Raw genomic sequence first — 25,850 nt, 5'->3', positions numbered from 1 at the left:
TCTTTACACCCGAGACTAAAACTTGTACTGTCTTAGCAATCATCACAAAAATGCATACACAGATGCCTACTTACCCAGGCAAAAAAGATACAGGATTTATCTTGTAGTGTCCTGATGCCCAGATCTTTAACCCAGCCACGTATAAAAAGTTGTACACTTCCAAGCTCTTCCAGGTTTTCATCTGTGTGTCCGTGTAGAACGATGTCTGCAGCATGAGGTAGTTTGAGATGTCTGAGAACTCAACGGATGGATAATTTTCCAACTCGTAGGAAAAATCCTTCTTTGTTAGCGTGTAAGGATCTAATCCCATTGAGTGGTTTCTATATCCACTTCTTTTGAGTGTGTTTTCTTTTGGTTTTAATAACTTGCTTGGTTGCTGAACACAAACATGGCAATAAGTTCTTGTGTTAATGGACCAGACTCCACTTTTGGATCATTAATCCCTTTTGACGGAGAACGCCCTGCATGCATGGTTTTATGTTCGCTTCTGTTACATCCATACAGTTTTAAATACCATACCTACAATTAAAAACAGTTTGTTTTTATTGCATTTATTTAATTCCTGGGCTCCCATCTGTAACGGAGTGATATTGCATCCCATTAATACACTTTACAATAGATTATTAGATTCTAATAGAAATAATCGGGGATCTTTTTTTCAACGGGTCCCGAGTCATTGCAAGTATGAATAGGTGGGGCTTAAAGGAGATACGCCGATCCTTTATTTTTAAATACGTTTCCGAGTAGATAGTATCTCCATCCTTGACTTTTGTATGCTGCATAAATGGGAATAAAAAAAAATTTTTTTTTTGAGAGTTAAAATCAACCGCAAAGTTGGTGTTTGAGCCACCCCGCTGAGCCAGCCAGCCCTGAGTGTGTGACGTCACAGCAGGAACCAGTTTTAAGGCCGAGGCCTTTGACAGCTATAGACCCCTTTCACTGACGTCACCCGAAACCGGAAGTAAACAGACCCTGCGCCATTTTGGAAGACCAACAAACTCGTGATTAGGGGGAAATAACGGCAGCGGTATGTGAACCCACGAGAATAAAGTGGAGTGGCAAACGACTTAAACAAACAAATCTGAGCTGTTTTATTTATGATTTATTGGCCCAACAGTAGACTTGAAAGAAACCTGTGTGAGACTTGGCAAAAAAATGTGGATATAATGGATAAGTCTGTGCATGATCTGCGGACACTTTGAGGTAAGCAAACGCAAGAAATTCAGATTTAAAACATGCTAAATTGGCCCCAAGTTGATAACTGTATGAGGAGCAAGCCTCCCACACTTCTACAATTTAATAATAATAATAATAATTTAGGATGGTTTGGGGCTTGCTCACTGCTGCCAGGTTGGTTGTTGAGTAGCCTGACTGCTTTTTTTGTTTTGTTTGTTTGTTTGTTTGTTTTCTTGCGTGTATCATCATCATTGTTGACGCGAGGTTGTTTTTTGAACATGCCAATGTGGACACGATTTCCCCTGATGAGTTATGACTTCAGACGTGATGCGTGTGTGGAGTCCGCGTGATATGTGCGTAAGAGAGGCTTCTCATGTGTTTGGAGATCCGCGCTCCGAGACAAGCGCAAGCGCCCCCCCCAAGGGGAAAAAAGGGACCTCCCGAAAATATCGGCATAGTTCGAACACTGAGTGTAGGCACTGGGTGTAAACAACAAATAGTTTACAATGTCTGGGTAGCAAACAGATGGCAGAATTGGTGTCCGGTCCTCCTTATGTTTCCATTCTCCCTTGCCATGAGTCTTATCATATGGGTCAAACCCATCAATCACAGCCAGTTTCTCCACATACCGTGCCCTTTCTGCAGCTGGTAATGTACTCACATAACCAGAATTATCAGCCATCGTGTCACTTTACTCTCGCTTGTACTTTGTTTTATATTGTGAGTGCATGTACTTGGTCTTCCAATATGGCGCCTAACAAAATCTCGTGGCGCGGTGACGTCATGTGAAAGGGGTCTATAGACTAAAGCCAGACTCAGCAGGCGAGCGTGGTTGCAATGGTGTCTTTGTTCAGATTTATTCTTTGGATTCCTCAGGTAGTAATACATCTGACTGTGATAGTCCTGAAATTGGAGTGTGTGTACATGCTGCTATACACGTAGAACTGTATCAGTTTGAACCATCAGAAAGTGAATCCGATAGTAACACGTCGGCCACAGAGGCCCCCACCTTAAGAAATAAAGCCAGAGAACAAAGCCGTCTAGAGAATCGGATGGAATTGAACTGGCGGTCTCATGTGACTCTCATTAAAACAGGATAGGTGCTATTACTTATGCAACATACATGTCCATGCATGCATTTTCACTGATAAAACGTAAAAGGCTAATTAAATAATCAGATGAACTGAGACAATCACATTCTGAAGCAAATTAAATAATCTTATACCGGTAACTTAAACACAAGTTACATGTATTAATCTAAATGCAGGTAAACGACGAGTGTGTTTATGTAACCAAATGAGAGTCGCTCCTTGAAGGCCGATCTTGTGGCCAATTGTTTCAAAACAAATCTGACTTTCAGTTCTTCGTTTATTCGCTTCTTCCACGTAAGGGCGAGATGTTGCTGCTGAGGCAAGCATTTCCAGCAAGGGGGGGGGGGGGGGAATTAAAAAAAAAAAAAAAAGCATATCCAGCAGAGTTTTTTTGATCAAGGTTTTTTTTTTATTAAAGTTTCCAAATAGTGGACAGTGCCCCAAAGGGGCTTAACAGACAAAAAAAAAAAAAAACATACAAACATAACACTAAAGGAACAAATACAACATCCCCCACCCAGTACCAGACAGAGGACATACACATTATACAACCAGACCACCATGGGGGGGGGAAGTTGCATAGCAATGCTGTCAGCATCCATATGTACAAAAAAGGTTGTCAGGTTCTGTAAAATTTCTTAGTCACTCCCCTGACAGTATATCTAATCTTTTCTAGTTTAAGATGGCACATGACTTCTCTGATCCAATGACTATACATCGGTGGAATAGGATCTTTCCATTTAAACGATATTAATTTCCTAGCCAGGAGAGTGCAGAAGCTCATCATGCTGATTTTCACACCATCTAAAAGGGGTATCCTCCGGGGTCACCCCAAACATTGCAACAAGAGGAACCGGTCTCACTACTCTTCCTAATATCTTAGAAAAGGTCTGAAATATAGATTGCCAAAATGTGTACAGCTTCGGGCATGTCCAAAACATTGTGCAACAGAGTAGCTGGAGCCTGTCTGCATCGATCACATGTGGGATCTATGTCGGAATTGATCTTGGAGAGTCAAGCTTTCGACCAATGCAGACGGTGAACAATTTTAAATTGGACAACTGCATGTCTGAGACATATGGAGGAGGAGAAAATTCTTTGGATTACTTTGCGCCAATTATTATCTGAAATTGATTCGCCTAAGTCCGTTTCCCATTTATTCTTAAGGAGATCTAAAGGTGTCAAATCATGCTAAGTAAATCATAGATAACACTCATTGTCTGCTTCCTGGCCAGTTTACATTTAAAAATCGAGTCCAACAAAGAACCGGAAGGGCACAATGAGGAAAATGTCTGAATTTGAGGCTACAAAGTTTCTAAGCTGCAAATATTTATTACAACCCCGATTCCAAAAAAGTTGGGACAAAGTACAAATTGTAAATAAAAACAATGCAATAATTTGCAAATCTCAAAAACTGATATTGTATTCACAATAGAACATAGACAACATATCAAATGTCGAAAGTGAGACATTTTGAAATTTCATGCCAAATATTGGCTCATTTGAAATTTCATGACAGCAACACATCTCAAAAAAGTTGGGACAGGGGCAATAAGAGGCTGGAAAAGTTAAAGGTACAAAAAAGGAACAGCTGGAGGACCAAATTGCAACTCATTAGGTCAATTGGCAATAGGTCATTAACATGACTGGGTATAAAAAGAGCATCTTGGAGTGGCAGCGGCTCTCAGAAGTAAAGATGGGAAGAGGATCACCAATCCCCCTAATTCTGCACCGACAAATGGTGGATATCAGAAAGCAATATCAGAAAGGAGTTCCACAGTGTAAAATTGCAAAGAGTTTGAACATATCATCATCTACAGTGCATAATATCATCAAAAGATTCAGAGAATCTGGAAGAATCTCTGTGCATAAGGGTCAAGGCCGGAAAACCATACTGGGTGCCCGTGATCTTCGGGCCCTTAGACGGCACTGCATCACATACAGGCATGCTTCTGTATTGGAAATCACAAAATGGGCTCAGGAATATTTCCAGAGAACATTATCTGTGAACACAATTCACCGTGCCATCCGCCGTTGCCAGCTAAAACTCTATAGTTCAAAGAAGAAGCCGTATCTAAACTTGATCCAGAAGCGCAGACGTCTTCTCTGGGCCAAGGCTCATTTAAAATGGACTGTGGCAAAGTGGAAAACTGTTCTGTGGTCAGACGAATCAAAATTTGAAGTTCTTTATGGAAATCAGGGACGCTGTGTCATTCGGACTAAAGAGGAGAAGGATGACCCAAGTTGTTATCAGCGCTCAGTTCAGAAGCCTGCATCTCTGATGGTATGGGGTTGCATTAGTGCGTGTGGCATGGGCAGCTTGCACATCTGGAAAGACACCATCAATGCTGAAAGGTATATCCAGGTTCTAGAGCAACATATGCTCCCATCCAGACGACGTCTCTTTCAGGGAAGACATTGCATTTTCCAGCATGACAATGCCAAACCACATACTGCATCAATTACAGCATCATGGCTGCGTAGAAGAAGGGTCCGGGTACTGAACTGGCCAGCCTGCAGTCCAGATCTTTCACCCATAGAAAACATTTGGTGCATCATAAAACGGAAGATACGACAAAAAAGACCTAAGACAGTTGAGCAACTAGAATCCTACATTAGACAAGAATGGGTTAACATTCCTATCCCTAAACTTGAGCAACTTGTCTCCTCAGTCCCCAGACGTTTACAGACTGTTGTAAAGAGAAAAGGGGATGTCTCACAGTGGTAAACATGGCCTTGTCCCAACTTTTTTGAGATGTTGTCATGAAATTTAAACTCACCTAATTTTTCTCTTTAAATGATACATTTTCTCAGTTTAAACATTTGATATGTCATCTATGTTCTATTCTGAATAAAATATGGAATTTTGAAACTTCCACATCATTGCATTCCGTTTTTATTTACAATTTGTACTTTGTCCCAACTTTTTTGGAATCGGGGTTGTAAAAATGTGACCTGGGAATGTCATATTCGAGCAGTGAATACAGAAATGAGACAAAAACACCAACATAGAGATCAGACCATAAGACAGCCCCCTTTCTAGACCAAATATCGAATGTCTTATCCATCAATGATGGGATAAACAGGTGATTTGCAATTGGCCCAGTAAATGACGGGTCCCTAAGAGAGAAAGATCTTCTAAACTGATTCCAAATTTTAATTGAGTGTACAACAACTGGATTAGAGGTAAAGCTAGACAGAGGTTGTGTGAATGGTAGTTTAGCACACAGTAGGGCCGCTAGGGAGGTGGATCCAATGGATGCCCCCTCCATAATTGTCCATCCGGGGGCCATAGAACTTTCCCCCATCCAGTACAGCAGCGATCTTATGTTAGCCGCCCAGTAGTAGTACATGAAGTTTGGGAGTGCCATCCCTCCCTTCGCTTGAGGTCTGTCTAGTATACGTCTTTTGATCCGTGGTGGCTTTTTGTTCCAAATAAAGGCTGTTATCTGATTTTGTTTTGGGGAAATAAGGATTTTGTAAGCGACACTGGAAAACATATAAAAATGTAGGCAGCACACTCCTCTTTATAGTATTAATTCTGCCCCGCAGGGAGAGAGGCAGGGGGGTCCCACTGCTCAATATCTTGCTTTAGATTAGATAACCAAGGCTGATAATTAGCTAAATATAAGTGTTTGTCTGTGTGTAACCCACACCCCAAGATACTTGAATTTCTTTGGACTAATTTTAAAAGGAAATGAGTCTAGGGGTACCTGGCCTGCCCCCTCACCAACAGGCATCAGTTCACTTTTCTGATTATTGACCTTGTAGCCCGATATTTTGCCAAAATCTTCGAGTAGGACCATTAATTTAGGGAGACTCAGAAGGGGCTGTGAAATGAATAGTAGCATATCTGCATAAAGTGAAACTTTATGCTGGATCCCCCTGATATCAGCATTCTGTCTCGGCGCCAAAGCAAGTGGTTCCATTGCAGCGGCAAACAGCAGTGGCGACAAAGGACATCCCTGCCTTGTACCACGCTGGAGCTCGAAGTAGGTGGACAGATTATTAGTAGTACGTACAGCAGTCCTCGGAGATGTATATAAAAGTTTGACCTATGATACTGTATGAATCTGGGACCAAATCCAAACCTCTCCAGTGTGCTGAAAAGAGAGCCCCACTCCACCTGGTCAAATGCCTTTTCAGCGTCGAGTGAGAGCACTAATTCTGAGGTACCAGGTGGAGAAGGGCTATAGAGCAGGGGTGTCAAACCTGATCCATAAAGGGCCATGTGGCTGCAGGTTTTCATTCCAGCCATGCAGCAGCACACCTGACTTGGCTCATTCAATCAACTGAACTGTCTTCACACAGTCAAATACTTGCAGCCACACCCACCCTTGATTAAAGGGTGGGTGTGTCAGTTGATTGAATAAGCCAAATCAGGGTGCTGCTGCATGGCTGGAATGAAAACCTGCAGCCACACGGCCCTTTATGGATCAGGTTTGACACCCCTGCTATAGAGGATATTGAGAAGACGTCTGATATTAAAAAAGGAGTAACAATTCCTAATAAAACCTGTTTGGTCTGGTGATATGACAGATGGAAGAACCCCCTCCAGGCGACGCGCCAAAGTTTTAGCAAGGATTTTAACATCTGTATTTAGTAAAGGAATTGGATGCTACGAGCTACACTCAAGGGGGTTCTTGTCTTTCTTAAGGAGATAACTGCTTCGTGCATAGTAGATGGTAGCTTTCAATGAGACTGACTCCTTGTAAACCAACAGTAACAAAGGGGACAGTTGTCTTGAAAACTTTTTATAAAAATCTGTTGGATAACCATCCAGTCCTGGGGATTTGCCGCTTTGCATAGAGCCGATCGCTGATGCTATCTCCCCGGCTGAGAGGTCCTCCTGCAGCCTCCCCTGGATCTAAGGACGGTACATGCAGGGTCTTAAAGTCTTCCGATACAGAAGGGTCTACAGATGAGCTGGAACTGTACGTATAGTGATATAAAAAGTTTGAAAACAGGAGTTAATTTTAAGACTATCTGTACATTTCGAGCCCTGCTCATCATTTATTTCAGGGATGGTCTGATTAGCAGTTCTCTGTCTCAACTGGTGAGCGAGAATCCGTCCAGCCTTTTCCCCGTGCTCATAAGACCCATGTCGTGATTTAGAGATAAGATACTCAGCCTGTCTTGTTGATAAAAGATCAAACTCCGTCTGCGGTGACGTACGCTTTTTCATTGAGTCTGCAGAAGGAAGATGGCTATGTAACCTATCTAGCTTAAGAATCTCTTCCGCCAATCTTTAAGTCGAGCAGTGCTTACTTTCCTCTGATTGGCACGAAATGAGATGACCTGACCTCGTAAATATGCCTTAAATGCCTCCCAAACAGTTAGAGAAGACATTCCAGGTGTTTGATTAGTATCTAAAAACAAAAGTTTCAGATGCGATAAAACTAGTAAAAGCGTCGTCTGACTGAAGCAAAGGATTGAGTCTCCAAGGGCAATAACTGGATTGTGTATCTGGGATGCGCATAGCCATAGTCAAGGGGTAGTGATCTGAAATAACTATGGGTCCATATTCACATTTGGTTATGAGGGGAAGTAGTCTTTTGTCCAAAAAGAAATAGTCTGTACAGGAGTATGTGTTATGAACCGAGGAGAAAAATGAGTAACTCTTAGGCTACGTTCACACTGCAGGCTGAAGTGACTCAAATCCGATCTTTTCGCCCATATGTGACCTGTATCCGATCTTTTATTGACAATATGAACGACACAGATCCGATTTTTTTTTTTTTTTTTTTTCAAATCCGACCCAGGCCGTTTGGATATGTGGTCCTAATTCCGATTCCTATCCGCTCTTTTCATATGCGACTTCAGTCTGAACTGCCAGGTCGCATTCATCCGACTTACACGTCATCAACAAGCCACAAACGTCACTATTCTGCGCTGAAGTAGGCAGCGGGTCTCTCAAAAAAAGTTACAACATGGCGCATAATCACGGGCGCAGATAGAGGGTGGGACTCGTCCCACCCAGATTTAAATTCACCTCGCTCGGTCCCCCCCCCCCACTTATAGGGAGGAAAAAACGTCTATGCTGTCTTTCTTTGCATAAGGCAAACCTCACGGAAAAATCAAAAGGCTAATTACCATTCGGTTTATTGAGGTGCACGGCAGTGTATACATAGTTGCAACAACTCACATAAAACAAAACAAAGACTGATATTCGGATGGTTGAGCTGCGCAGACTGCACAGGTTGCGAGCTCGAGCTTGGTTGCTATGGTAACCCACAACAAGTTTGACAGGCATATCGGGGTTGGGGTTGGTTTGCTGGCAGCTTTGTTCCCCCCAGTTTTTTGTCCCCCCCAGTTCAAAAAAACGTATCTGCGCCCCTGCGCATGACATCAATGCGAGGGACGCTTCGGGCTGTGAAGGTTCTGAATCTTCTCAATGGAAGGACGCAGAGGTTAGGGAGCTGATTTCCATTTGGGGGGATACAGCTATTCAAGCTAGATTGGATGGGTCATACTGCAACCGGGCGGTTTTACTTCCGTAAACACTGGCCATGCTCACTGCGTGTGACGTCGTCGTATCCTGCAATGCGCATGCAGAACACTTTTAGGTTGCTTTTCGTTCATACTGAGGATCACATACAAGTCGCATATATTTGTTAATGTGAACGACCTCACAAAAAAATCGGATTTCACAAAAAAATCGGAATTGAGCATTAAGCCTTGAAGTGTGAACGTAGCGATAGAAGCAGAGTTATGAAAACGCCACACGTCCACTACTCCATATGATTCGAGGAAAAGCAGGATGGAGCGTGCCGACCTAGACAGGGACAATGATCTGGGTGAACTACAATCTAACACGGGAGAGCGTCCAGTTCATGTCACCGCCAAGGATAAGGTAATGCGATGTCATATTTGGTAAGCGGGAGGAAAAAATTGGTGAACATTGAATCGTCCCAATTTTGTGCATAAGCATTGGCCAAGATGACAGGGAATGTATAAATTTGCCCTACAACAATAACATAGCGCCCAGCGGGGTCAGCCTCTACGCTTGTCATCGTAAACGGTGTATTTCTATCAATTAATATAGCTGCTCCCCTGCCCGCTCCCCTCTCAATCGAGAATGGTCCACTGTCCGTAGATGTGTCTCCTGAAGAAATGCAATATTTATATTAAGCTGTTTCAGATGTGTAAATACTTTTTTCGTTTTCAAGGATGCTTAAGTGACTTGACATTCCAGCTCACGAAGTTAACCATACTACCATCTGACCCTCTGAGAGTATTGATATCAGACATAGTGAGGGGGAAAAAGTTGAATATCTGAGCCCAACATGACAGCAGATGAGCCATAAAACAGACGTCTGGCAAGTTAAGTGTAATAAACAACACAGTCTGGTACACCCTCCCCATAGCCCCACACCCATCCCACCCCGCTCAGCACCTACAGGAACAAGGTGCACACCGTACCCTTCCAAAACAAATCCGCACATTGTGCTTGTGTGGAGAAACTCTATAGAGCCTACGGCTCCCGTCGAACCCCTGATATAGAAAGTAAATTCAAAAAGCGCATCCCATCACAAAACAACTACTGTAGCAGCAGCACATGAACCAATAATGTGGATGAGAATAACTATAAACAAAAGTCACTTCAAAAATAACCTGCTGCATATGAAATATGGCCTGGAAAATTCCCACCCATTAGCCCAAACGGAAAATAAATGAAGCTCTGACGTTCATGTAAATACTGTACAACCCAAGTTAAATCCAAGACTGTGCCAAGGCCTTATAAACGAAAACAACAACTGCATGTCCAGACACTACTGTAGAAAAAATAAAATGAATGCCTGGAAAACTCCATCAGTCCATATATAACAAAAATAAAACCGCAGTGTTGATCATCCTACTTCAAAAGTCTTTTTGAACAAATATCGTCCTGTCAAAGTTCAGAGACGATGATTTATCCAGGGCTATATTACTCTCAACCCTCGGCTCTAGAGATGATGTTCTTCTTGACGTAGCTCATCACTTTGCTTGCATCCGTGAACTCCTTTTCTTCTCCGTTGAACGTGATGCGGAGACGGGCTGGGAACAGGATGCCGTACCGGACCCCCTGCCGGTTACGGAGCAGCTTCCTGACCTCATTAAATGCCGTCCTGGCCTTGGCGACACTCATAGTATAATCAGGAAAGATAGCAATTGCCTCACCATTGAGCCGGAGCAGGGCTCAGAAGCGTGCCCGGCTCAGCACCTCAACGCGGTCCTGGTAGCAGTGGAGTTTGGCTATGATGGCGCGTGGTTTCCCATCCTTCCTCTCGGGACCCGACTTCTGTGAGAGCGGTCCACAAGCACCTCTCTATCCATCTGCAGCGCTTCTCTTAGTAGCTTTGAGACCGATGTTGTAGAACTTGATCCAGTTGTTTCCACCACCCCAGGATCCTGATGTTACAGCTCCTCAGTCTTCCCTCCATGTCCTCACACTTATTTCGGAGTCCAGCCACCTCTGCTGCCAGGTCACTCACCGTAGTCTGTAAAACTGCCACCTCGTCCGCCCAGGTCGTTAGCCCACCTTCCACCTCTTTAATTGTAGCTTTCATCTGGTCAATTATGGAGTGAATTGCGGCCGTGTTGTTCTTTATTTCTACTTTCATCACTTGTAACTCATTCTTAAGAAAGTCGAAATCCTCAGCAAGTGTGCCTTTCAGCTCAGCTTTGATCGCTGCTCCAATGTCAGTCCTTGGTGAAAGAAGGATATCCGACTTCAGGGTTTCAACATCCATCTCTTGGCTGTTTGGCAGGGGCTTCGGGCCCGGGGAGACGGTGGAACTCGTGGACGAGGCGGTGTTGGGCCTAGTTTTAGTTAACTTGGCAAATTTATATTTACGCAGATTTGCCGCCATCTACACGCAGACATGTACGTTTAACTTAAAGAATGTGTAAGAAGCAGGTTTACCAGTATTTCGTTATGAAAAGTGCTTATTAAGTTAAAATAAAACAAAAGTTCGACAAGAGCTCAAACAAAACTCAACCTACTCCATTGCCTACAAAAATCTGATGACTGGTCCACTCATTCTCCATACTGAGTACTCTGCCATTACTGCTCGGCTCACACTCTAGGAGAACTGGTGCAACTGAACTTGCTTTCCTTTTCTTGTAGTTTTCTTTTCCTTTAATTGTTGGTACTGCACCCTCTTTCAATACGGGCTTATAGCCAGCGCTCCTCAACAGATCAGAGGTTTCATACGAGTCATCAGTAAAATGTGCCTGTGAACTTCTCGCAAAACGCGTCCAAATCTTTGCAGTTTGAACATTCTTGGGCCGTGAATGCAACGTGAATCCACCTTCTGTCGTGTTCCTGCACCCGCCAACAACACATCTACGTGGCATGGCGATAAATTAGCTCAAAATGGAGGATCGGAGTTGCAGTCAGCTCTGTGTTTTTAGTATAGTGAAAATGGCGATGAGCCCGATAGACTTCCTGCTGTGATGTCACAGATGTCAAGGTCATTCACTCAGACTGCTACCTATATGAATTATTTTAATCGTAAAAATTACTATATTAGATTTATTGTTAACGCTTAAAACTATTCCTGTGCCATTCTTGAGGTCTCAAGGCATTTATAAACAAAGTGAGACCATGGTTCTGCGTCTCTCCTTTAAAGTAGAAAAGGTTGAGAACCCCCTAGTGTAGCCAATTAGTGCGTGATTGCTCATATCCAGTGAACGTGGATAGAATATTTATTTACTGTTACTGTAACGAGCTTTTTTTATGGTATTAGAAGATATGCATATTTATTTCTTAATGTACTGATTGTCTTTAATTTTTTTTCCTGTTTTAATGTTGACACTTGTTGACCTTTATGCTCAGTGGGGTTTTTTTTTTAATAAACTTAAATCATTGATGATGGAAATATTAACACTGACTTATCTCTCTTTATCCGTCATCTTTATTGTTGGTAAACTGCCGTCTGTAGGACAAAGGTTTCAGTGCTCTCATTGCTCGAAGCGCTTTGCCACTGAGAGGCTGCTGAGAGATCACATGAGGAATCATGGTATGTTCCATGTCTTTGCTGTGCATTGAATTAGTGGCCCAAATAACTTTTTTTTTTTTTTTTTTTTTTTTTTTTTTTTAAACTTTAAAAAGTTAACTCCATAATTATTGGCACTCTTGGTAAATAGACAGATTTACTTAATCGATCCCAAGCCGGGAAATTTTGTTACAGCAGCAATTTATCAGACATGCAGAAAGAAAGACACTGTCCAACGTAAAATAGAATTAAAAAAAAATTTCCAAGAACAACCTGACGATACAATATACAGAGAAGAATGTAATGATAAAAATATATATATCTGTACATGTGAATGCGCATTAATAGTGCTAAAACAAGAATTATGTTTAATTGGAAAAATGTGTTTGTGGTTAATTAGGTTCAACTCACAGTGACGGTCACTTCAGTAAATTTATTCTAACAAAATAAACCCTCATGATTTTTAACGAAACTGTGTCTCGCAGTTATTGGCACCCCTGCGTTTAGAAATGGTAAATAAGGTGCACGACCTCATTTATGCCTCAAGGGAAACAGGACAGTAGAGTTGTTGGGGACTGAGCGCATGTTTAAAATGATCACTGAAGGGTGCCAATAATTCTAGAGGACAGCGTACTTTTTGTGTGTTTTAAAGCCATCCTTTACATTATTAAACGTTATTAGTCAAGATTAGCATGATTAAACGTCTTTAGGAATTGGTATACACACTTGTTTTATACATCAGGCATAGCTTATGGGACGTGTTCTGTGTCTGAACAGTAAACCATTATAAGTGTCCGCTGTGTGACATGACCTGCCCCTCACCATCCTCTCTGAGGAACCACATCAAATTTCGCCACAGCAACGAGAAACCCTACAGCTGCGACTACTGCGAGTACAGGTAACAAAATGACGTGTGTGCGCGCTTTGTTCACAAGGAAAGCATGCTTTCAGTAACACAGTGGGTTAGGGTTGTACTGGTTAAAGAAAATGCTTGGTGGTTTGAATACGGGTGTATCTTTTGGCAGGGCTTCGTACCGAAGACTGTGATATTCGATAAGTATAGGAATCTTTATGGCACAAGTCCTCAAGCAGCTTACAGTTCTTGTGTGTTCTGGGCATTCTGGGTAATCTTTCAAAAAGTAAGCATGGCATCGAAAGTGATGCAGGACAATAGTTAATCATGTCACAGTATAGACTCAGCAGTGTGTTTTTGAATGTATTATAAGGTATAATCCAGTTTTTTATTATTATTATTATTATACCCCCGCTCCAAAGGGGGAGGGATACTGGTTTACCTCTGTCCATCCGTCCGAAACGCCCTTTTTCTCAGCAGCCACAAATCATAACCACTTGGTACCGAGCTTCAGCTTGGGATTCTATACCGTGTATACCGGTTTTTTCAGGTCTGTCCCACATCAACTTCCTGTTTACCGACAATGTATTTACGAAACATATAGGGTGGATTTTTGACGCTACAGGGAGTGCAGAATTATTAGGCAAGTTGTATTTTTGAGGATTAGTTTTATTATTGAAAAACAACTATGTTCTTGATGAACCCAAAAGACTCATAAATATCAAAGCTGAGTATTTTTGGAAGTTGGAGTAGGGCTTTCTTAGTTTTAGCTATCTTAGGAGGATATCTGTGTGTGCAGGTGACTGTAACTGTGCATAATTATTAGGCAACTTAACAAAAAACAAACATATACCCATTTCACTCATTTATTTTCACCAGGGAAACCAATATAACAACTCAACATTCACTAATATACATTGCTGGCATTCAAAAACAAACAAAAAAACAAATCAGTGACTAATATAGCCGCCTTTCTTTACAAGGACACTCAAAAGCCTGCCATCCATGGATTCGGTCAGTGTTTTGATCTGTTTGCGATCAACATTGCGTGCAGCAGCAACCACAGCCTCCCAGACACTGTTCAGAGATGTGTACTGTTTCCCCTCCTTGTAGATCTCACATTTGATGAGGGACCACAGGTTTTCTATGGGGTTCAGATCAGGTGAACAAGGAGGCCACGTCATTAATCTTTCTTCCTTTAGACCCTTTCTGGCCAGCCATGCTATGGAGTACTTGGATGCGTGTGATGGAGCATTGTCCTGCATGAAAATCATGTTTTTCTTGAAGGATGCTGACTTCTTCCTGTACCACTGCTTGAAGAAGGTGTCTTCCAAAAACTGACAATAGGACTGGGAGTTGAGCTTGACGCCATCCTCAACCCGAAAAGGTCCCACAAGCTCATCTTTGATGATACCAGCCCATACCAGTACCCCACCTCCACCTTGCTGGCGTCTGAGTCGGACTGGAGCTCTCTGCCCTTTGCTGATCCAGCCACGAGCCCATCCATCTGGCCCATCAAGACTCACTCTCATTTCATCTGTCCATAAGACCTTAGAAAAATCAGTCTTGTGATACTTCTTGGCCCAGTCTTGACGTTTCATCTTGTGTGTCTTGTTCAGTGGTGGTCGTTTTTCAGCCTTTGTTACCTTGGCCGTGTCCCTGAGTATTGCACACCTTGTGCTTTTTGACACTCCAGTGATGTTGCAGCTCTGAAATATGGCAAAACTGGTGGTGAGTGGCATCTTGGCAGCTTCACGCTTGACTTTCCTCAGTTCACGGGCAGTTAGTTTGCGCCTTTTTTTTTTCAACGCGCTTCTTGCGACCCTGTTGACTATTTTGAATGAAGCGCTTGATTGTTCGATGGTCACGCTTCAAAAGCTGGGCAATTTTAAGAGTGCTCCATCCCTTTGCAATATGTGTCACTATTTTTGACTTTTCTGAGTCCGTCAAATCCCTCTTCTGACCCATTTTGCCAAAGGAAAGGAAGTTGCCTAATAATTTTGCACACCTGATATAGGGTGTTGATGTCATTAGACCACACCCCTTTTCATTACAGAGATGCACATCACTTGGTATGCTTAATTGGTAGGAGGCTTTCAAGCCTATGCAGCTTGGAGTAGGCCAACATGCATAGAGAGGGTAATGTGGTCAACATACTCATTTGCCTAATAATTCTGCACTCCCTGTATTTCAAGAAGCAAAATGCTGTTTGAAAATGACAGTTTACCAGGATGCTATTTGAAACCCCTGGGGAGAGACGCCGCTCTTTACTTACTCGTTTCAGGGTTAATTATTTGTCGAGGTCAACATTCATAATAAGTTTCCTACTCCTTTGATCGCTTGCATTCCGATACAAGCGAGAGCGGCGGGGGGATGCGTACAGTGGTGCTTGAAAGTTTGTGAACCCTTTAGAAATTTTTCTATTTCTGCATAAATATGACCTAAAACATGATCAGATTTTCACACAGGTCCTAAAAGTAGATAAAGAGAACCCAGTTAAACAAATGAGACAAAAATATTATACTTGGTCATTTATTTATTGAGGAAAATGATCCAGTATTACTTATCTGTGAGTGGCAAAAGTATGTGAACCTTTGCTTTCAGTATCTGGTGTGACCCCCTTGTGCAGCAATAACTGCAACTAAATGTTTCTGGTAACTGTTGATCAGTCCTGCACACCGGCTTGGAGGAATTTTAGCCCATTCCTCCGTACAGAACAGCTTCAGCTCTGGGATGTTGGTGGGTTTCCTCACATGAACTGCTCGCTTCAGGTCCTTCCACAACATTTTGATTGGATTAAGGTCAGGACTTTGACTTGGCCATTCCAAAACATTAACTTTATTCTTCTTTAACCATTCTTTGGTAGAACGACTTGTGTGCTTAGGGTCGTTGTCTTGCTGCATGACCCACCTTCTCTTGAGATTCAGTTCATGGACAGATGTCCTGACATTTTCCTTTAGAATTCGCTGGTATAATTCAGAATTCATTGTTCCATCAATGATGGCAAGCCGTCCTGGCCCAGATGCAGCAAAACAGGCCCAGACCATGATACTACCACCACCATGTTTCACAGATAGGATAAGGTTCTTATGCTGGAATGCAGTGTTTTCCTTTCTCCAAACATAATGCTTCTCATTTAAACCAAAAAATTCTATTTTGGTCTCATCCGTCCACAAAAATTGTTCCAATAGCCTTCTGGCTTGTCCACATGATCTTTAGCAAACTGCAGACTAGCAGTAATGTTCTTTTTGGAGAGCAGTGGCTTTCTCCTTGCAACCCTGCCATGCACACCATTGTTGTTCAGTGTTCTCCTGATGGTGGACTCATGAACATTTAACTTTAGCCAATGTGAGAGAGGCCTTCAGTTGCTTAGAAGTTACCCTGGGGTCCTTTGTGACCTCACCGACTATTACACGCCTTGCTCTTGGAGTGATCTTTGTTGGTCAACCACTCCTGGGGAGGGTAACAATGGTCTTGAATTTCCTCCATTTGTACACAATCTGTCTGACTGTGGATTGGTGGAGTCCAAACTCTTTAGAGATGGTTTTATAACCTTTTCCAGCCTGATGAGCATCAGCAACGCTTTTTCTGAGGTCCTCAGAAATCTCCTTGGTTCGTGCCATGATACACTTCCACAAACATGTGTTGTGAAGATCAGACTTTGATAGATCCCTGTTCTTTAAATAAAACAGGGTGCCCGCTCACACCTGATTGTCATCCCATGGATTGAAAACCCCTGACTCTAATTTCACCTTCAAATTAACTGCTAATCCTAGAGGTTCACATACTTTTGCCACTCACAGATATGTAATATTGGATCATTTTCCTCAGTAAATAAATGACCAAGTATAATATTTTTGTCTCATTTGTTTAACTGGGTTCTCTTTATCTACTTTTAGGACTTGTGTGAAAATCTAATGATGTTTTAGGTCATATTTATGCAGAAATATAAAAAATTCTAAAGGGTTCACAAACTTTCAAGCACCACTGTAAGTGAGCAGTCGCTCACAGTTGATCTCGTTGTCTTAGTAAGACACACTTCCTGTGTCCGAAATTGCTCACTATATAGCGAGGACGCCCTTTTGTAGTGCTGTCCGAAATGATACCGAGGATTATTTACACCCTATAGAGTGCATTCAAAGTATCCCACAATGCATCACGAAAAGTAGTGTACAACCGATGGTCACTAACCAAAGCAATATATCCCATCATGCATTGCAGTCGTGCTGAAAGAAATCTAATTAAAAGTCTCAAATTTGATTTAATAAAAGGCAGCGGCAAAGAAGAAAGTATTCAGCCTTGATTTAAAAGAACTGAAAGATGCAGGCACTTTGTGTTTATTAATGTTGGAAATACGCTCTGATATGTACTTATCACAAAAATACATGCATGTATTTATTACTTTGAAAACCCACCAGCTGCCTGATCTGGCACGTTTTAATTGTGCGACAGTAATGACGTAAATACCAGCGCGACGGACTAGTGTCCGAAAGCGTTTTTTCATTTTACCAATGAGCTCTCTATGTAGTCCTCTATATAGTAATTCCCTATATAGGGAGTAGTGAACGAGTGAGCGATTTCGGACACAGGGACTGTAATGCAAAAAAGTACGTGAAGGCCTGACCACGAGGAGTCCATTTGGTCAAAAAATGAGCATTTGGTTTATTGGATATTCTATATGTACAATTAATTATCTTTAAAATAAGAGGTCATTTGTTAGTGAATGCAGCCAATCCAGAGAAATTAGCAAAAAGGTTTGATATGATCATCTTAACAGAAAATCAAGTTTGGAGAAAATCAGCTGTAAACTTTTGATATGCAAATTGAAATTAATGCATAGCACACACTTATTTGACCTCCAAAATCATATTTATTGGTTGGTTTAGAGTACAATATTTTGGTAACAGATACATTACAGATTAAGGCATTATTATTTATGGCAAATTTACAAAGCGATACATTTGGTCGTTTGAAATGAGAGCATGTCAAAAAAAATCACAGTATCTCAGAATGATCATTTGCTACACTGGAATCATTTTGTGGTGGCGCGTCCCGTATGGAGTTACTCCCCCAGTCCCTTCGCCCCCTTCTTGGCTATAACAGCCTTCAGTCTGTTTTGAAGTGATTTTATAGTCTGTCTATTGGAATTTGTGCCCTTTTAGTCAAGAGTCAAAAAAGTCAGCCACCGATATTGAGCAAGGAGACCTGGCTCTCAGTCGACGTTCCGGTTCATCCCAAAGATGTTCTGTGCAGGTCTCCTGGAGGTTTTCCATGTCAAACTATGTCTTTAAGGACCTCGCTTGGTGCACAGGGGCACAGTCCTGTTGAAACAAAAAGCCCCATCTCCAAAATATTGGCATTTTATGGAAGCATAAAACTATCTAAAATGAAAGAAAGAGAGCTTTGTCACATGCACACTTCAAGCACAGTGAGATTCATCCTCTGCATTTAACTCATCTGAAGCAGTGAACACACGCGCATGCGCGCACCCAGAGCAGTGGGCAGCCATACTACAGCACCCAGGGAGCAGTCAGGGGTTAAGTACCTTGCCCAAGGGCACCTCAGCCCAAGGCCACCCCACGTTAACCAAACTGCATGCCTTTGGACTGTGGGGGGGGGGAACCGGAGCACCTGGAGGAAACCCATGCAGACATGGGGAGAACATGCAAAGTCCACACACAAAGGCCACCGCTGGGCTCAAACCCAGACCCTTCTTGCTGTGAGGCAACAGTGCTAACCACTTACACTGTCTCTGCATGCTGTAGCATTAACATCCCCCTTGACTGGATCTAAAGGGCCTCGCCCCAACCTGGAAAAACCACCCCAGACCATTATCCTTGCTCCACCAAACTTTACTGGCATTAGTATTCTCCTGGCAGCTGCCAAAGCTAAATTTGTCTGTCAGGCTGCCGGATAGTGAAGCATAATTCAGACTCCAGGGACCACTTTTCCACTGGTTCAGTGGAATGCGGCATGCTTTACACCACTCCAGCTGAGTATACATCTGCTCAGCCATGGAAACCCATTTCTTGAAGCTCCCTACGCCCAGTTTTTATGCCTCTGCCACCATAAGGTGCAGGAGGCATCATGTTTTCGGGTTGTCCATCTGTCCGTGCGTGCATCCATCCCGAAACCTTGTGAATACGATATCTCAAAGGCTAATGAAAGGAATTTCACCAGACTTTCACCATTTGTGCGCTTTGGAACAAACATGAACTGATTAGATTTTGAGATCAAAAGGTCTAAGGTCAAGGTCACTGTGAAGTCAAATGTCTGTCCGAAAACCTTGTGAACACAATATCTCCAAGGCTAATACAGGTAATTTCACCAGGTCAAGATTACTGTGAGGTCAAATGTCCATCCCCAACTCACAACTTAATAAGGCGTGTAGTCTACCGGGCGGAGGCATCCCCATCAGCGCCGTTGGCATCGAGTTCTATCTAAATGTACTGATGTTGCTTGCAGAGGCAGTCTGGAATTCTGTAGTGAGCGATGAAATAGAGCATAGATGTTTTTATGAGCGCCAAGTTTATTTGTATAGCGCTTTTAACAATAAACATTGTCGCAAAGCAGCTTTACAGAATTTGAACAACTTTAAAATATGAGCTAATTTTATCCCTAATCTATCCCCAATGAGCAAGGCTGTGACGACGGTGGCGAGGAAAAACTCCCTCAGACGACATGAGGAAGAAACCTCGAGAGGAACCAGACTCAAAAGGGAACCCATCCCCATCTGGGCAACATGACTATAACATTAATAGTCCTAACATAAAGTCAGCTTTGTTGATGCTATAAACCCCCCCACCGACGGAAACCCGAGCGCAAAACCGTTCACCACAACCATAGTCCCAAAGTCAGCAAGTCAACTGCAGTCCCCAGCCACAAAAGCACCACTGCAAGAGTCCAGAGCGTCCTCCAGGCACGACCCCCAACCGTCCACATCGGGCCGTCCTCCACAGGAGCGATGCGATGAGACTCCAACCAGATACAGGGCACCAGGATGGATCAGGCAGGTCCGAGGAGCAGAAGAGGTCAGCATCTCGATCCCAAGACCGACATGTAACTCAGAGGGACAGATTTGGGGGGGGCTTCAGCACTCGGCAGCCTTGCTCTGTGAGTTTGTGCGCCTGCTGCTTCCTAGCTGACCTGTTGTTGCTCCTAGATGCAGATAATAGCACTAAAGGTTGACCAAGGTCAGGCCTAGCAGGGCAAGAATGTTCATGAACTGACTTGTGGCAAAGTTGGCATCCTAGAACAGTGCCACATTTCCATTCTTTACGACCCAGTCTACTACCAGGGTTTGTCTACGGAGATCGCATGGCATGTTGCTTGATTTTAGGGACCATGTAGCAAAGTGTGTGGCTGAATCACCTGGACTCAATAATTTAGTAGCGGTGTCCGTATACCAGAGGTGGACCAAGTACCCAACTTCATTACTTAAGTGAAAGTACAGATCCCACTGGTCAAATGTTACTCTGATACAAGTGAAAGTTGTCCAGTCAAATTTTTACTTAACTTAAAGTACTGAAGCACTTGCTTTTAAAAATACTTGAGTATTAAAAGTACATTTTCTGTCAACGCATCGTTGTATTATTGCCACAACGCTTACAAAACCTAATGCCGTTACCAAAGGGACACGTGAATTCATGAAATGAACGCATGCTGTGCCATCATGGTGGTTTAATGTTAAGCTAGCTAGTCAGTGAAACTCCACCTGACATGCTAGCAAACTCTTTTCAAAATCATATTGGGTAGCTAACGCTACTAGAAAAGAGATTTCTACATTCTGTTTATTTGGTAAGATTATGCTGAAACGTATTTCTGAAAGGATTTCAGATAAGTTAACGTTATTCATGTTAGCGTAACTCCGTTTTTTATAATAATAATAATAAGTTAAATTTATATAGCGCCTTTCAAAAAACCCAAGGACGTTTTACAATTATAGACAAAGAAAGAAAAAAAAATACATAAATATAATAAAAATAAATAAATAAAAAATAAAAAGTCCACCAAGTAGGGGTCAGGATGTAATTCCAGTGGTGTAGCAGCCACAGTCCCACCAAAAGGCGCACGAAAACAAGTCCAACATCTCCAGCACCGCCGCCGTGACGCCGTCAGCAACACCGCTCGAACACCACGCCATGGATCCACAAAGCGAGCAGAGAAGCTCCGCCACACAGAGCGCTGGTGTGTCCCAAACCGCCTGCACAGCTGCCGCGACACCACCGAGCAACATTGCTCGGAACATCACACCAACACGGATGTGAAATCTCCGCGTTTCCGCGGAAATCCGCGTTTTTCAAATTGCCTTTCCGCGTAAAAAAATCGTTTTCCGCGTTTTCTAAAATTTAAAAAAAAAAAAAATATATATATATATATATATATATATATATATATATATATATATATTCGGTAAAGTCTGGCGCGAAACTTTTCCGGATTTTACTAAGCGGAAGTGACGAAAGCTCCTTACAGCGATCTGATCATTATCGCTGTGTGGAGAGGAGTCGCTATTGTACATGCACTGCTACGAGCAGACCTGCCAACCTTTACGCATTTTGCGTAGCAGATACGCATTTAGACATCAAACTACGCTGCTACGATTTAACACTTCAAAATACGCAAAAAGCCATTGATGGCTTTGAGTTCAAAGTAGAGCCCTGCACTCCCGCGGGACCCAACGCAAAGCAGTGCGGCGCGGGGCAAATTTTGAAAGCTCATTTCGGGCGGGCGGGAGAGGTGATAAGCTGCAGTCCCGCTAACTAAAAACGTGTTTAAAATAAAATTTATAAATTATTAATTTATGTCTATCATATATAATTTGTGCTGGATATTTTATTTGGCATTAATAAAAACATTTTAAGATGCCTAAATTTGCGGATGTGGTCTAATCTCGCGTACGTTTCCGATTCCTTTCCGCTCTTCCGTGTTTGAGATCTCCGATCGTGGCAGAAGAGCAGAGCTCCTCTAGTGAAGCTCACAGTGCTTCAGAAGTGCTGCTTTAAAAAGAAAGTGGGAGTGCGAGTGCGCAAAGTGAGAGCTGTCAATCAAAGTGAGAGCTGTCAATCATGAGCGCATGCAGCGCTCAACTTGGAATGTGTCAGCAGAATGTCAGAGTCTAAACAATGAACTTACAATAAACCTAACAATGCCACCTATAAATACACAACATGTAGATCTACATAACGTTATCTGTGCCATCTCACAGCAGTTTGCTTAGCTATTTTTAATCAGGGCAAATAGCCTTATAGCCAAAACTAGTATATGATGCTTTAATTTATGGAGATGCCTTTTGTTTACACGTGATTTCCAAATGAGGGGTATTGCAATTTTATATTAGTCTAAATGAACATCTACACCAAGTTGCAAGCATCAGGGGAAGATTATGGACGCACCAAATTTGGCTTAACGGTCATTTAATGGTGAAATGCCGCTCGCACTGTCAGCCAACTTCGGGTTGTTTCTCTGAATTCCGACAATAAACGAGACCATCCGAACACATCTGAAAACATCGTGGTTTGAACTGTGTTGGTTCAAATCAACTTGGTTCAGACCAAGTTGGTACTACAGCTTTGGGAAACAGTCGTTTTTTGGATGTTAGTTAGTTCAAACTTGCATCGTACCATATTGGTTTAATGCTAACTTGGTTGGTTGTTTGGGAAACGCAGCCCTGAACGTGAGCTGTAGATATTTATGCTCAAATCCACTCAAAGTAGGGGGCGGGGCACCATCACGCTGTGTCTTTAAATTATATTCATTTCTTATAGGCCTACTTGTATTTCCTAGAATGTAAATGTGAGGAGTGACCTATAAGCTATGTACAATATTCTTAATATCCACTGTAGATTTTGGTAGGCGTGTTGGGTATCTCTGTAAAGCCTCAGCTGCGCATGCCGCCTGGTAACGCGCACCCTCGCTCCGTGCGCTAGGTGAAGGATCGGTCAGTGGGGAGCTCAGCTAAGCTCAGCATGTTTAATTCCCCAAGCCAATGACAAGAACTTTCGTGAGAAATAACGAACGTCTGCATCATGCGGGATTTGGGAGCGGGACAAAATATGGCAGGTGGGAGCGGGACTGAAAATCATCATTCTTTGCGGGAGCGGGACTGAAAATTCTGTCCAGCGCAGACCTCTACAAAGATCTTTAATATTCCGGTTCAACTGTCTGTGCATTCGCGCACTAGGCAACTCGTCTATGGGTGTAACCGCATTGACCAGCAACCTGTAGAGAAAAGAAGACTTCGACCAATCACAGCGCTAGTTTTAAACTCTTCAAATAGGCCTAGGCTATGAGGCGAAGCGGAGAGCCGAGGAGCCGTCAAAACGAAAGTAACGACATTGATTTTCATCCCTCTCGGTCGATCTTCATACTGTGACTGGTTTTACAAGGGAGGACGGTGCTAAACACCGTTTTGAAGGTAAATGGGCAGGGCAAGGGTATTGTGAATAAAGCAAGGACAACCCACAGTGTTCCGCCTTATCTGAAGGAAATATTTGTTCCAGCTTGTTTTGATATTTGACCCAGGCTTCTCAATCCAAAAAATATTGCATAGCCTAAAGTGAAAATGTAGTAGCCTACTGACGTTTCCATCCAGTCGACCGATAGACGCGTTAAAATCTTCTGAACTAGGCTACTCGTGCATGTGAGATTCAATGAGCAGCGCACGAAGTGTTTTCACGTAAGTGCGTGTAGTGGATGATGTGTGTTTTGTGTATGTGCGTGCCTTGCAGTTAATAATACACATGACGTCAGATGAGGATACTGACAGAGAGAGGTTAGCAAATCTAAAAAGAAGCGAGTCTATGCCCCTCAGAAGTTCCTAACGAAGTATCAAGATCAATGGCCATGCCTCCGCCCCCTAAACTGCCTAATCATGCGTTTTGCACAGTGTGCAATTATGATTTTGACATTAGCCATCAAGGAAATACAGGTAATAATATTGCTAACATAGAAATGCTTGCATTTATATACATAGGCCATTATTTTTTTCCAAATTAGGCCAGGTCAGTGAATATTATAAAGGCTATGTTATTGGATAGGCCAGAGTAGCCTATAATTTATTTTCAGTAAGTTTTTCTGTAAGTGTGGTTATCAGTTTGCATTTACTAAATATTAATATTGAAAAAAATATATTTATATAGGTACTCTGGAATATTCACTTTCGATGTTTAGTGTAGCGAGGAGCAACAGAATCTCTTTTATGGTCAAAACTAAATTTATGAAAAAAGGATTGTGTGTGTGTGTGTGTTTTGCAGACTGCCGGCGTCTGTTTTAAAAGACATAGGCTATAGCCCTTTGGTTTTTCTGTTATCTATACAATATAATGCTAAATGTCAAAAGGGACATAGCATGCTATTTGGGATTCTTTGTTGTTTATAATTCCCAATGTATTTAAGACATAATATGCCAAAGGCAGTACATTTATCCCTTATCTTTAAGTTTAAGGTCTGTATAAAGGACATATTTTTGGGGCACAGTTGCCTTGTGCCAAATGTCTTGGTGAAAGCATTGGAAATATATTCATGCCTTTTCATTAAGAGTTCTTGTTTTCTTCATAGTCTGCTTGTATGTTGAATAACTAGATATGGTGGTGAGTGGGAACTCTGTGCTTAGTAATACATTGTTCACATGCTCCCTCATTACAATCAATACTGATCAGCAAATGTGCCTGACCTCACGCCGTGCTGCGCTGCACCGCCACGATAAGTTGCTACTCAAAATTTTTTTCCAAGGTTGGCAGGTATGTACGAGTATGAATGAAAATGGCGGCGTTGTCTGTGAAGTCCGATGTCATGAAAATAGATTCTGGCATTGAAAATAAGTGGCGTTGGGACTGGTTAGAGCGCAAAGCTCCCGATGGAAGTGTTTTTAGTTTGGTTTTTGAAAAACTCAACAAGAAAGGAATCGCACGTTGCAAATTGTGTTGCTGTGAACTGAACTACGGACGGCGTGGATTTGTGACTCTCAGTGGACACGTGAAAAGCGAAAAACACAGGAGTCGAGTTGAGATTCAGAAGACTAACTATGCATTGCCAGGTAGGCATCAATAATAATAATAATAATAATAATAATAATGTTTTATCCTACGTATTAAAAACATTACCTTCACTGTTACTTTTTGAATGAAATTTTTAGTTCTCTGAAAATAATGTGATAATTCCAATCTAATTTATCACTAGCACATTTAATATTTACAGATACATTTGAACAATGATTAGGTTTAATCTGAAATTATATTGCAAGTATAAACTTCACAGAAAGTGTGGAATTTTATTTAGCCATTAATTTTTCAGGTGTTAGGTCTGATTGAAGAGAGTAAGTACATGTACTATGAACTGGTGGCAGGGTTTAAATTTTATTGCTAGTTATGTAAGGCCACATAAAATTATATTCTTGTTCCTCATAGTCATTACAGCCCGAACCAAAAAAAATTGACCCACCATAAACATTTTTTTTTTTTACACTGGTAATTTAGCATCATGCCTCTGAAACCAGAGTCTGCTCCAACCATTCCAATTTTTCGTGTTTTATCCCCCACATAGCAGAAAAATAAAACAAAATAAAAATAAAATAAGCCCGTCCTACCCATTTTGAGGAAAAATAGTGATGAGAAACAAGAAATTATTTTCATATGGCCTAACATGACATTTGTAGTGGTGGTAGTTTGGTATCAATGGGAACATTTTTCAGACTTAAGGCCAGACACGGCACCCCAAACCTGAAACATGACACTTTTTTCTCATTTTCAAA

General features: G+C 42.1%; 1 protein-coding gene across 1 annotated transcript in view; it reads left to right on the top strand.

Annotated features, from left to right (window-relative positions):
- hinfp (histone H4 transcription factor) overlaps window positions 1-25,850 on the top strand; it is a 72,802-nt gene that overhangs the window by 29,891 nt on the left and 17,061 nt on the right. Inside the window, 2 exon segments of the mRNA XM_060912333.1 lie at window positions 12,194-12,271; window positions 13,025-13,145. Of these exon segments, the coding sequence (XP_060768316.1) occupies window positions 12,194-12,271; window positions 13,025-13,145 (199 nt within the window).

The sequence above is a fragment of the Neoarius graeffei genome, chromosome 28 (genome assembly GCF_027579695.1).
Source record: "Neoarius graeffei isolate fNeoGra1 chromosome 28, fNeoGra1.pri, whole genome shotgun sequence".
In the NCBI taxonomy this organism is placed as follows: Eukaryota; Metazoa; Chordata; class Actinopteri; order Siluriformes; family Ariidae; genus Neoarius; species Neoarius graeffei.
This window is presented reverse-complemented; position numbering and strand designations above follow the sequence as displayed.